The 14,450-nt window shown below is 40.6% G+C and overlaps 2 protein-coding genes across 3 annotated transcripts in view; both read right to left on the bottom strand.

Annotated features, from left to right (window-relative positions):
• LOC126416301 (UDP-glucosyltransferase 2-like) overlaps positions 1-14,450 on the bottom strand; it is a 394,127-nt gene that overhangs the window by 139,250 nt on the left and 240,427 nt on the right. The gene's annotated exons all lie outside the window — the stretch shown is intronic.
• Positions 1-14,450, bottom strand: part of LOC126416351 (UDP-glucosyltransferase 2-like) — an 82,810-nt gene that overhangs the window by 35,147 nt on the left and 33,213 nt on the right. The window contains exons 2-3 of the mRNA XM_050084034.1: positions 3,639-3,870; positions 2,945-3,537 (exon numbers count right to left, since the gene is read on the bottom strand). Coding sequence (XP_049939991.1) covers positions 2,945-3,537; positions 3,639-3,870 — 825 coding nt within the window. The remainder of the gene's footprint in view (positions 1-2,944; positions 3,538-3,638; positions 3,871-14,450) is intronic.

Genomic DNA, 14,450 nt, shown 5'->3' with positions numbered 1-14,450 from the left:
TACACACAAAAACCTCTGGAACAGTGCCCTAGCAGAAAATGAAATAAGAAACAATCTTTCTGGGTGAGCATCTGCAACTGAGTATTGTGATAGACATGAAAATCAACATTTCAGTTGTAAGGCTTTTATTTTTAATGTGACAACCAGTTTTGGGTGAACAATGTCCATCACCATGTGCAAATCACTGAAAACAGAGGAGAGGAATGCGATAAAAATAATTTTTCTATATGCCTGCATGAATGAAATAATTAAAACTAATGCAGACATCATATACACAATTTTTAGGCCGCCCGGCTAGCTGTGTGGTCTAACGCACTGCGTCCTGAGTGGGAAGGCATGCTGGTCCCTGGCATGAAGCCTTCCAGCAGATTACTGTTAAGGTCTGGTGTGCTGGCCAGCCTGTGGATGGTTTCTAATGCAGTTTTCCATCTACTTTGGCGAATGCGGGCTGGTTCCTCTTATTCTGCCTCAGTTACACTGTGTCAGCGATTGCTGCACAAACACCCTTACCACGTATGTGTACACCATACTTACTCTACTATGCAAACATCTGGGATTACCCTCATCTGGTATGAGATGTTCCCGGGAGGGGGGGGGTCCACTGGGGGCCAAACCACACAATAACCCTGGGTTTGCTGTGAGGCAGTGGTGGTGTGGGTGGACTGCTGTGACCTGTTGTGGGGTTGTGAACCACTGAGGGCTACAGTGGGATGAAGGCTATCCATCGTTTCTACATTCCTGATTTAATACAATACAATACACAGTTCTTAGCAGTTGTTGGGCTAGATATGGTGAAACGTTAAAAGAAATAAGAAATAAAGAATAAAGAAATAAGAAATAATAAAATACTGTGGTGACAGCTAATAATAACACAAAGAAACAGCCAGATGAAGAGGCTTGGTGTAAGATAGGAGCCAGAACATATACGTCAGTCATGTGCTGCAACCCTGAATGTCACGTTACTGGGTACAGAGGAGGCAACTACCACAAGCGAGTGTAGTGCATGGAGTGATCTGCACTGAATGACATGAGACTAACTAGTCCAGACACTCGCACTTAACTGACAATATTTAAATATGGAAATGGAGAGAAAGTATTATGAACATGAAAGGTGAACAGAGAAGCATAATACAACAAATCTAATGGATTAATCAACACATTAAAATAAGGCAACAAAATGAACAGATGATAAAACCACCAAATAAAAAAGATAGCTGCTTAAAGAGATGTGGGCAGAATAAAAACTAAATAAATAATAAATTGTGTCAGTTTAAAAGTGAATGGCCTGGCTAGCTGGTCTCATGTCATTCCCATTTGTTCATCCTAAAAGATGGCCATTGTACTGTCACACCAAAGTTCACCAGTTTAGCTTTCTCATTTGCATGCACCACTCTGTGCCCTTTGCTTGCTTGCTCCTTATCTGAACAGATTTTCTTGCATTTTTCTAGAGGGTCACACTTTGCACTGAGTGTCAATAATGCATAAATCTCCCAGTTACACTCACAACTACAAGTGTCCTTTCCTTTTATGAGCAATACTGTACAGTCTGTTGGTGTGACTGGCTCCTGAGTAACATGGAGGGAAATTCAAATTTCAGCCACTTTTACTATTTGTGTTGTTGAGTTTACAACCATTAATTCTTCATGTTCTGCAGATTTTTCAAGAAGAAGAACTTTCAAGAATGTAGTATGAGTCAGAGTTTACATTGATATGAATATTTTTCTATTTTTCAAAGAAAATAATTACCTACAGCTGTATCAACAAAGGCTGTTTACAATATACTACTACTTGTCATGCAGCTTTATAATGAATCTGTCTGTTCAGTTCTGAGTAACTGTTGGTAAATATATGTCAATTTTTTGATGTTCCACTATTTAGCAAAGTAAAGTTACTTTAACGTGTACGGTGTCTTCTACTGTGTGCAGTATCACAAAAGAAATAAAATGGAATATTGGTGATTAAATTGAAATTATGCAACTGTGATATATTGAAGCTTTTCATTGTGATGGTGTATGGGAACACAGTCATACAATAATTAGAGATTAGGGATAAATTTTTCTCTGACTGCAAGCATGATTTTCAATTTCTTTTTGTAGTGAAGATTGTATTTGGGGCTACCAGTCGCATCCTCAGCTCCACCTGGTATGTATAGACATTAACAGCTTTGCTGACCAGTGAGGAGTAACTTCCCAAATGGTGCTGTTGACACAGGTTTTACAGTGCACACTACAGTTGGATAGTGATGACAGCAAAATTCATATTCACAGGAATATTGAGCATTATGTCAGGAACATAGGAATAAGCACCTAGGTTGCCAATTGGGTCACCCAATATAAATGTGTGAGTTTGACATGCAAGTCGCCGAAGTGGCGTCAACTCAAAGGACTTGCACCAGGCGAATGGCCTACCCTACGGGAGGCCCTAGCCACACGGCATTTTATAATGTGAGAGTATTTGGAAACTGATATATAACACTGGCATTATGCTTATGTGCCAGTCCAAGAAAACAATCAGTGTAAATGTCAGCTATAAGGAGATCAAACTTCCAGTCACTAGATGTTATTAGTTCTTGTACTTCTGATGTACTGACAGCAGTCTTACACATAGCAATTCCAAGGATGCTACTGAGGAAAATAAATATATATCTCATATTGATTAGATGTATATATTCCAGATACATCTCTGGAAAGGATTTGTAACCCTGAAATTGCCCATGACATAATAAAAGAAACTGAAGACCATTTCTGCAGTCAGAATCAAATTTATTCCTAATTTCAACAACTATGAATATATCATACAATCTATGAAATAATGTTTTGGATTTTGGCATGATATGTTTACCAAATATCTACTTTTATTTTCACCTAACATACAAATATTGCAAAATTAATTCTATCAAATGCAATATGCAAGATGTTTATCTGGATATTGATCTTATACTCACCTTTGGAAGATCTTTTGAAGGTTTAATATGCATTCCTCCAACCTGAATTGTATTTGGTGTTAGAGGCCTGGGAAGGCCTATGCTTTCATGGTTGTTGAGGAGAAGCAGTGAAGTGCTTTTCCACAACTTATCAATAGATGGAAAATTGTCAATATTTCTAGAATATGTCATCATTATTTCTTGTTGGCGTGGAATATAACTGAAGAACCGCACTAATTCAACAAGGAGTCCACACACACTGTTTAACATCCGTTGTAAAAAATTCATATTCACAGGAATATTAAGCAATATGTCAGGAATGTAGGAATATGCACCAGGGTTGCCAACTGGATCACCCAACATAAACGTGAGAGTATTTGGAATTTGATATATAATACTGGCATTATGCTTATGTGCCAGTCCAAGAAAACAGTCAGAGTAAGCACCAGCTATAAGGAGATCAAACTTCTGGTCACTAGATGTTATTAGTTCTTGTACTTCTGGTGTACTGACAGCAGCCTTACACATTTCAGTTACAAGTATGCCACTTAAGAAAACCAAAGTAAGTGGGTTTGTTTCACCTAGTTCAAAAAGTGACAAGTTTCTCTCTTTATCTGTAAATAATAAAATGAGGCAGTTAATAGGTAACGCTGTACATCAGATATGAGCATTATTCTACTTAATTTATTTTTTATATCAACACTGCTTTACTTACAAAAGCTATCCATTCTGTAGTTTAATTTAATATCTCTTACATTCTTCACGGGTGGAGACTGTGGGAATGGACTAATCACAGTCAAATTATGCCCTCTTTGAGCTAGTTCATGAAGCAATGGTGATATAAAGACCATGTGACTCCTACTTGGAACTGTCACCACTGACAGAATGTTAGCTCCCTGTCCCTGTGTGATGACTCCAGCTAGCAGAAGTATACACTGCCAGATGCTCTGTAACAGAGTAGCAAAAATAAAAAAATAAAAGCTGTTTGTAGGTGTTGCACTCTCATTTGTCTGTTGTCATAAGTTCATTTAATCATAAATCTGAATAGCTCTACTATCTCATTGAGATGTATTATTACTTAACTTGTTTGAATATGGTGAATAAATCTGCCTATTCTAAACTACTCAATATTAGGCATCATGTCCAGCTCGTTGTATTCATAGGTTTTATGGCTGTCATTTCTAAAAGATGACGTTTTGGGTGTACACAACAGATAGCAGCCAACACCAACATCAACAAGATGGATAACTATTTACAACAGCAACAACAATAATGACAGATAAAAAATATCAACATAAGAGGTAATTTGAAATCAATTAGAAGTTGATATATGTCTGCAGTTAAACACAACGTTCCACATTTTATAAAACAAATATGGATCAAATTCTTTCACTTTCAGTAGGCATATTTGTCTTACTGAGTGTTGCCTTCTTACATCAGTTGTGTGTCACGCACAAAAATAATTCATTTTAACCATGTTGTATGTCATATTCTTGTAGTAAGAATTCTTCTTAAGCAAAAATTCCTACATTGCAACTACTTGAATGCAGCAACTGCATTTTTCAATTAGACTTCCTTTGGATTGGCATTTACTGCACTAGGAAATGTATTAATAGATGTTTATGACTTTCTTTGTTTTTCTTATGCTCGTAATAGTTCATTCACATTGGAAAGGCCCCCTTACTTGCTGCTATTCTGTAGTTACTTGCCATCAACTTTATTAGCATCTAACTGCCATGATAAAAGTCATTGGATAGTGTTAATGGATTGGTATCACTTACTTTGTTGTTGCCACTTTCTGAGATTGATTGGAAAAGAAGACACATACCTTCATGATAAGTTACACAGTGAGTTCAGAAGTTAAGTTTCTCCTCACTCATAAAGTGTTGACAGCTAAAGAAATGGGAGCCACAAAGTATTTTTCATGTGTAACATCTGTAATATTTAGGACTGATGTATAAGAGCTGATAAACACTTAAAATTTTAGCAATAGGTATAAAAAACTGCGATGGGATTGTGGAAATACAGGGTGACTTAAAGGAGATGAATAGGGGTGTCAAATGAACAGTAGTATGTTGATTTTTCAGAAAAAAAGCCTTTTATTTATACAAAAGCAAAGGTTAATAGCAACATGAAACAGGATAGATTTCTACTCACCACATAGAGGAGGGATTGAGTGGCAGATGGAACATTTAATAGTACATTTAAAAGTAAACTAAGTTACCAGACAGGGTTCTTCTTCAGATGTAGAAAACACACACACACACACACACACACACACACACAAACGACAAGCTCTAACTTGCACACACATGTCCACTGTCATCTTCAGATGCCTAGGCCTGACAAAGGCTAACATTTAACACTATAGGAAAAGACCAATTGCTATGTAATGTAAGAAAGACATGTCAAGTTTCAGGCAGACACAATTGGCCACAATCTTCACCAATAAAAGAAAGACACATACATTCACATGTACAAGCAAGAACACCTCACGCTCACATGACTGCCAACTCCAACATCTCAAGCCGGAATGCAACTGTCACGTGAGATGCAAGCGGCAATATGGAAGGGGCAGGGAAGGGGAAGGAAGAGTAGTGTATGGGTGGGGAGAGAGACAAGCACCATCTGGTGGAGTGTGCAGGGAGTACACTGCCAACAGGCACAGCATCATGAGGTTGAGGGGCAGGGACGTGGGGAAAAAAGGAGCAAGAAAAGAGAGGAGCGGGGAGAGACAGATGAATGCATTGGCAGAGGGCTGCAAATAAACAGGGTGGGAGATGAGAATGGGTAGGAGATGATAAGACAGAGGGGGTGGAAACTTTTGGGTGTAGGGTGTAGAGTCTGTGGACAGTATCTTAGTGTAGGTTGAGGGTGGGATAATTACAGGAGTGGAGAATGTGTTGTACAGATAACTCCCATCTGTAAAGTTCAGAAAAACTGGTGGTGGAGGAAAGGATACAGATGGCTTGAGTAGTGAAGCAGCCATTGAAATCAAGTGTGTTATGTTCAGCTGTGTGTTGTGCCATGCAGTGGTCTATGTTGCTCTTGGCCACAGTTTGGTGGTGGCCGCTCATCGTGGAGGACAGCTGGTTAGTAGTCACACCAATATAAAAAGCTGTGCAATGATTGCAGCAAAGCTGGTAAATGACATGGCTGCTTTCACAGCCGGCCAGACCCCTGATGGCATAGGATAAACATGTGACAGGACTGGAGTAGGAATTGTGGGATGGGTAAACTTGCCAGGTTTTACACCTGGGTCTTCCACAGGGATATGCTCTTTGTGGCAATCTGTTGGGATTGGGAGTGGAATAGGGATGGACTAGGGTATGTGGAGGTTGGGTGGTCAATGGAACACGACTTCAGGAGGGGTGGGAAGTATCTTGGGTAGGTACTTCAGTCCTGTTACAGAAAAACGTAATACAGAAAAAGGACAAGGAAACTGTAGACAATGACTGGTTCACTGTCATGACTAGAAGCATTTGGACTGAACGAAAACTATTAGCGTTTTAAATGGACCAAAAGCTCAGCACAAATAACCATACAAAAGATTATATTGCATACTAGCGTATGGAATCTACCTGCTCCACAAGCTGAGCAGCTGTGCTGGTAAATACCTCCTACTATATGCTTATTTCACTTACTTCCACTCCCACTTGAACTATGGAATATTACTACAGGGTAATTATGCAGGCTTACAACCAGTATTTAAATAGCAAAAGAAATCTGTCAGGACCACTACAGGACTTAGCCCTTGTTAATCATGAAGAAACTGTTTTGAGTACCTTGATATAATTTTTGAAATGTGGCACATTTACAGTGATAGTATTGATAGTGTTGAGAGGGCTCTCAACAGTGAGTGTATATATACATATTGTAGTCAATCAGTTCTGTACTGTGATTGTGCTCAATGTGTAAACAGAGAGGTAAAATGTCTTTAGCTATCTGTTAATAAATATTCTTAACTTGGAGGCAGTTCACAGCTGCTAAGTAAAAGGAAGATTGTTATTTGGTAAAGTAGTGATCCATTATGAACTAAAAAGAATACTGTTATTCAAAAAGTGCTTAATGAATAGGACATGGTTGATATTGAGATACCAGTGTTTTCTGGAGAAGACTTTGGGAACTGGAAGCAGTGAATGGAAATGTATCTGAAAACAAAGAAATCCTCCACAGTCACTTCAAGAGCAAATATGAGTTTGAGCAATATGGTACTTGGGAAAAAGAAATTTAACTGCACTGAGCTACATATATGCATCAATTTCAAACAAGCAACCAGAATTTGTGAGTGATAAGGAAACTGCTTTTGAGATAATGAAAAAGTTTGATGAATTATACTCCAGGGAACTGACAGCACTGCAATTTATTTGCAGAAACAAGTTGAATAAACTGAAGTTTAGAGACTATAGTGACTTCTACCAGTACCTTGTCTCCTACCTTCCAAATTTCACAGAATTTCTCCTGCAAACTCTTGAGAACTTCCGTGAATTTTGATGGTAGGAGATGAGGAACTCGTGGAAGTAAAGCTGTGAAGATACCTTGTGAGTCATGCTTGACTGGCTGGTTTGACAGAACACTTGCCCACAAAGGGCAAAGGTCCTGAATTTGAGTGTCGGTCCAGCATACAGTTTTAATCTACCAGGAAGTTTCAGTGAAGAAACTAAATTAGCAGGCACTTAAGTGATAGAAAACTATACACTGAGATCCTTGCTGGAATCTTTGAACTATAGCAAGGACTTAATTGAAATTTTGAAAGAAAAATCTCAGGCATTTGAATACATTAAAAGTAAAATAAAATGATGGATTTAAAAAACAAGGATGAAAGTGAAGGTGCATAATCAAATGCATTTTACACTGTGAACCAAACCACTATGAGCTACCAGGAGCAGTTGGATTATGTATTTGACAAACAAGGACATTTCCAGAAGGACTGTTACCAGTCAGGAACAAGCAGAGATTCATGGACATCCTCGAGGAGGCAGTCATGACAGTTGACAACATAGTCAAAATGGACAGGATAGCAGCAGTAACAACTGGTCACATGTTAAAGGTGAGTAGATTGAAGAGGCGGTCATCATCCAGGATGCAGAAGATATCAACAGAACTAATATGCCACGATCAGCTTTGTAATGGAGGTACAACCTACGATAGCATGTAATAATGTTGAGTCAGATAACAATGTACAGATTAACTGGTTATTACTCAGTGGTTGTATAGATCATGTTGTCAATAATGATAGTTATTTTTCTGAGTGCATATATTTACAAGACCAAATGCATGTAAAAACTGTGGATGGTGAAGTTTGACAAGCTGCAAAAGTTGGAAATATGATTAATTATTTTCCACTTTATGATGACATGATTCCAATTCAAATAAAAAAATGTATTTTACATAAAGACATGGGTAGAATTTTGATCACCAATACTAAAGTGACAAAAAAATAAATAAAATTGTGCCTGCAGACAATTCCTCAAAAGTTTTTGATAAAGACGATAACTTACTTGCGATCACTTTCTAAGGAAATAGGCTGTACAAAATGACAAGTACAATTTATAAGAAAGTTATTAATGTAAATAATATGAGTAATAAGGATAGTATATCAGTAAAGGAGAAATGGCATTGTACTCTGGGACATGTAAATTTTAACGATCTGGATACATTATGTAAACATCAGTTACCAGATGGATTGTCAACAAATTTAAAATCAGAGTTTATGAAGTGTAAAGTTTGTTTGAAAATAAAATGTGCAATTTACATTTTGAAAGCAATAGAAGCTTAGAAAAAGAAACCTTAGAGATTATTCAAAATGATCTGAATGGGCCTCACTCAACTCACATTTAGCATGAGGAAATATTTTTATTGCTGATTATACATTGTCCAGTCATACTAGTGTGTGTGTGTGTGTGTGTGTGTGTGTGTGTGTGTGTGTGTGGTTTGAGGTTTTTGGGCACTAAACAGCGTGGTCATCAGCACCCAAATGCATAGAAACAGGAACACATGCGGTGAAGCGACGAAGACGGACAGCGAACAAGGAGAACGGCTAAAAGACACAGACCTGATGCAGTTCCAAATCCTCACATACAGAGGCAAAACAAGAGGAGAAGAGAAGAAATGCACTAAAAAAGGAAAGGAAACACAAGGAAAAGAGAACAGAAATCGAAGTGAAACAAGTAGGTAATTGTGACTGGCGGACCTCTTACCTAAAACCTGGGTGAGCCAGTCACCCAGCAGCACATTAAAATCCTCTCCCTAAAATCCGAGGCAACGAATTGGACAGGACACAAAACCGTAAGACCTTAACTATAATCATTGCATCATCTTGCAAAATAGAGGGCAAATCCTCCTCCCGCCGGAGTAAAAAACCATGCGTTAATGTGCCCGATGCGGAGGCAAGTGAGGACAACCTCATCCTGCCTGCATGACTGGTAGGACGTACGCCATGGCCACGTGGTGGCCTTGACCAGATGCAGCTTATTTTCACCGACTGTCAGTCACTCCTCTTCCCATTGATGCATAACACGAAAACGCAAAAGGGAGGTAACAGCATGGAGGGGGACGGCACATTCAAAAACTTGAGGGAGGGAACATGTGTCTTTGGCAGCCATATCTGCCAGTTCGTTTCCCCTAATACCCACGTATGTGACCACCTGTCAAAAGCTTGAATAAACACCTCTTGGAGCACCAACCAGTGTGAGACATCTAGGAAGAGAGTCAATGAGGTTCTGGAAGTTACCGACAGGGATGTGGAGCCATGCTGACTCCAGTGCCATGGTGTAAACAGCCCGATTGAGGTGGTCCCACAGATTCTTGATTGGGTTTAGGCCAGGGCGGTTTAGCGGCCAGGGTAGAATGCTAGCCACATCCTGCTGCTCTTTGAAACATGCATGTACACTGCAAGCTGTGTGACATGTTGCACTGTCCTGCTGGTAGATGCCAACATGTCAAGAAAAACAAGCCATAAGTAGGGGTGGACATGGTCCCCAAGGATAGATGTGTACTTTTGTTGATTCATTGTGATGAGATCACTCAGGGAATGCCAAAAAATATCCCCTGGGACATAACACTGCCTCCTCCAGCCTGAGCCCTTCTGACAACTGTTGCCGGGTGTTTGCTTTCAGACATTTTGTGCACAAAATGTGAGTCACTTGAGAAGGTCACTCAACACCACTCAGCATACATCCAACTGCAGTACTGGCATACGAGTTCCAGCCTTTGTCACCAGTGAACAGCATTCAGCTTGGGTGCATCAACCAAGTGCCTGCTGTGGAGGTCCATACACAGAAATGTGCACTGAACAGTCATTGAGAAGACAATGTAGGTGGCCCCTGGGTTAATCTGGGTGGTCGTTTCCTTAACAGTTATTTGTCTATTTGCTCATACTCATCTCCACAGCCATCATTCAGCCCTGTCATCTATGTCCCATGGTGCACCACAGCTGCCTCACTGGTTTTGGATAGTGCCAATTTGCTATACACAGTATTCTTTAATCATAGCGGCACATGAAAAGTTTACAGACTTATACATTTTGAAAATGCTTCCACCCTTGGCTCAAAAGAAAATGATCATGACATTTTGGACATCAGATAAATCACTCTGTTTCCACATAATGACTATGATTGCACTGTTTTCCATGTCCCACTGACCCACTTTATATATTCTCCATTGCTAGCACTGCCACCTGCCATCTGTGAGTGGCTATTGCATGTTGGTATTGAACATAGGACGCGGTCACATTAATGTGAATGGACCCAAGCAGTAAAGAAGCTAGAGTCTACACTGTCAAATCTAAAAATCAAGTTTACGATTGTTAATGAAATTGAAAATTTAACTGGTAGAACTATTAAGAAATTGAAATGTGACAATGGGAAGGAATATTTAAATTCAGATGATTATCAGTTTATAAGATAGAAAGGAATCATTTTAAATGCATCTCATCCCTGTGTACATGAATTAAATGGTACAGCTGAAAGATGCAACAGATCACTTAATGCATATCTGAAGATGCCTGTTATCTGAAGCAAGGATAGATAGGAGATTTTGGCTTGAAGTAGTTTGTGCAGCTGCATACCTTTAAAAACAGAACTTTAGGAAAACACCTTATGAGATAATCTTTGGAAAGAAGCCTACTGTTAAATATTTAAAGTGTGTGGACCAGAGGGTCCAGTTCAACCTTTGACTCATGATGTAATTGCGTTGTGTTGTATGAGATCATAAGGGGTGGAGTGTTTGAAATGGATTGTGTTTTCACAGGGCATGTTGGAGTAAGTTGTGCACACTAATGTGGGATTAATGTTTTTGAATAGTTTGCAAGCAATGTTAGTGCAGCAATGGATGTAGGACTGTGTGTTACTCTAAGTTTTGGAGTTTGTTTGGTTTAGATTAGATTAGATTCAGCTTTTGTTCCACAGACCCAAAAAATGAGATCATTCTCATGGGTGTGGAACATGTCAGAAACTATAACATAAAAAACCTAAAATATCTGAATATAATACTTACAACCCTGACCATTTGTCAGAAGATTGTCAAAATAAGTGGATACATTACAGTAAAATGGAACTGCTAATACTTACAGGATTCATAAACTGTCAGAATGAAACATTGTTATGCACTTTTAACAAATTTTTCATGCACAAAATACATAATCTTAACTGTAGTGACTAAGTGCTGCTAAAACTGAAATGTAACAGACATTTTTACTGAATCTGGCCAAACAGTCCCTGTTAAGATATTCTTCTATAGAGTAGAAGGAGTTGCCTATCAAAAAGTCTTACAAACTCTGTTTAAACCATGCTTTATCCGAAGCCAAGTTGTTAATGGTTGCTGTCAATTTGTTGAAAATATGTGTTCCTGAATACTGGATCACTTTTTGGACCAAGGTAAGTCATTTTAGACTATGTATTGATCTATTTGTTGGAAATAGAGATATCTTACTTGCAACAAATTTCATGAAGGAATAAATATACTGAGAAGCAGTGGTTTACATCACAAATGATTATATGATAATTAGTCAAAACCCTCAGCTGCCGACAGGTGTTGTTGATGTACCTTGATGGGGACAGCTGAAAATGTGTGCCCCGACTGGGGCTCGGACCCAGGATCTCCTGCTTACATGGCAGACACTCTATCCATCTGCGCTACTGAGGACACAGACGAATAGTGCAACTGCAGGGACATATCCCTTGCACGCTTCCTGTGAGACCCACATTCCCAGCTGCCCACAATCTACATACATAATGTGCCTAATAGATATTTGCCCATCCACTCATTACTCGCACACACTAAGGTGATGAATCCCGTAAGAGTTTGGCAACCTGTGAGCATTCGCACAGACGAAGGTCAATGGCTGGGTAGCCTTTTAACTATATATACATGAAGATAGTAACTATTCTCAAAAGAACAGATACCATTGATGTCCGTGCAGCTTCTCTAGAATAAATGATAATTAGTTGAAGCCCTCAGCTGCTGACAGGTGTTGTTGATATACCTCGATGGAGACAGCTGAAAATGTGTGCCCCGATTGGGACTCGAACCTGGGATCTCCTGCTTACATGACAGACACTCTATCCATTTGAGCCACCGAGGACACAGTTGAATAGTGCGACTGCAGGGACTTATCCCTTGCATGCTTCCTGTCAGACCTACATTCCCAACTGTCCACAATCTACATACATAATGTACCTAATAGATATTTCCCCCTCACGCACCTGTCTTGCCTATGTCTGCAGACATGCACATTCACTTGACAGCTGCTAATGGCTCTCCTGTTGCTGTTAAGGGATTCCAGACACATACTCAAGACCCTGGCTATGATACACACTTCACATGGTCGTTCACCATTGCCAGTGTTACAGAGATGGTCCTGAGTGCTGATTTCCTATGGGCCTTTTGCCTTATGCCCTTACTGCATGCAAACAAACTCTTCTACATGCCTCCTGATCACACTGCTGACAGTACACGCACTTCGGCCACCTCACTGCCCCAATGCGATGATGCCAACAATCCTTCACCCTCGGACAAGCCCATGCAGTGGTACATAAACAGTGTGTGGACTGCACTGACCACTTACTACACGTCTGTCAACAGAATAAGGACACACAAAAGACACTTATTTGCGTCTGACAGTACAATGTGTCCTTGCACAGCCACATCCAAACAGTGCAGGCAGAAATTGCAGAGGCTTGATCGCCCCTTGAGCACCTCCATTCCTCACCTATCACCTAACTTACGGACCTGCACCTGTTACTTGACACCTCACATCACTTGATGCAGCCACCCCTATCTCACCATTTACCAAGGTCAGTAAATCACTTGCTGCTTATTCTGTGCCTGCTCCTTTGCACCTTGTGTCATTGGCGCTGCACTTATAGTCCTGCTGTTCACCTCCCCCAAGCCTGCACTCATGTCAGACAATCCCTGCCATGCTGCATATGTGCCTGCACAGTATGCTGCTTCCTGCCCCATGCTGCGCCTATGCAGAATGGCCTCACCCACACTGTGCCATCGCCTGCACAGTATGCTGCTGTCCATGCCCAACCAGCGCCTGCACCCATTGTGTGCCTGTTGCACTGCAACTGATCCTATACAGCTCGTTGACCACGCCATGCATGTAAATGCACCAGCCTCACCCGGGCGGTCCAGCTCCAGTCTGCGGCTGCAATCTGACACTGCCACCTGCCAGGCTGAGCTAGCACCTGCTTGCAGCACTGCCTGCCACCCTGCATCTCAGCTTCCCCAGCTCACTGAACATGCCATGCCTATGCAGACTACCATCTTGCTTGGACAATCTGGCTCCATCCTATAGCTGATGTCCAACTTCATTTCTGCTGCTCAGGACAGACTTCCAAGTGGCCCACGCTGGTAAACTCTCAACCAGTGCATCTCAGTCTCATGGTTACAGACAAGGAGCTGGTAGTCACAGGGGGCCATGATGACTGCACCATCTCACCTGAGTCCCTGGTACACCATTTCTGGGAAGTTCTCACCTTACCTGATAATGTCAATCTTGCAACTTTGCATTTGCATTTCACTGTTAATGGCTGCCTGACCATCTTCACTATATGCCTACCCTCTCTGGACAGTAAGCTCATGGACCCACCCAATGCACATGTACCAGAGGTACCTCACCCACACACACCAGTCATGATCTCCACACTGTGGTCTGCACTAGCAGTAAAGGGGGGGGGCGGGGGGGGGGGGCGAGCGGTGAGCACTCTGTGGGTATGTTTGCGTTGATGGTCAGAGAGTGTTATGTCATATATTCTTGTATGTATCATGTTTCTATAAAATAAAGTGTATTGTGTATTCTGTACCACTGTGTTGTCTATCATTTCCTATCACTATGCACTGGAGTTCCACAAGTCCTTTGGAGAACAGATACACCCCTGCATGAATATTAAGAACTCACATGACAAGCCAGTACAAAGCAAGGAAGGTAAGGCTGAAAGGCAGAAGAATTATGTAGAAGGGATTTTGAAATGAAATGAACTCTAAGGCGATGTTATGGAATGGGGAAGAACAGGTGGGGGTT

Source organism: Schistocerca serialis, chromosome 1 (genome assembly GCF_023864345.2).
Source record: "Schistocerca serialis cubense isolate TAMUIC-IGC-003099 chromosome 1, iqSchSeri2.2, whole genome shotgun sequence".
NCBI lineage: Eukaryota > Metazoa > Arthropoda > Insecta > Orthoptera > Acrididae > Schistocerca > Schistocerca serialis.
Note: the sequence above shows the minus strand (reverse complement) of the source record. Positions and strands in the feature narration are given on the sequence as shown.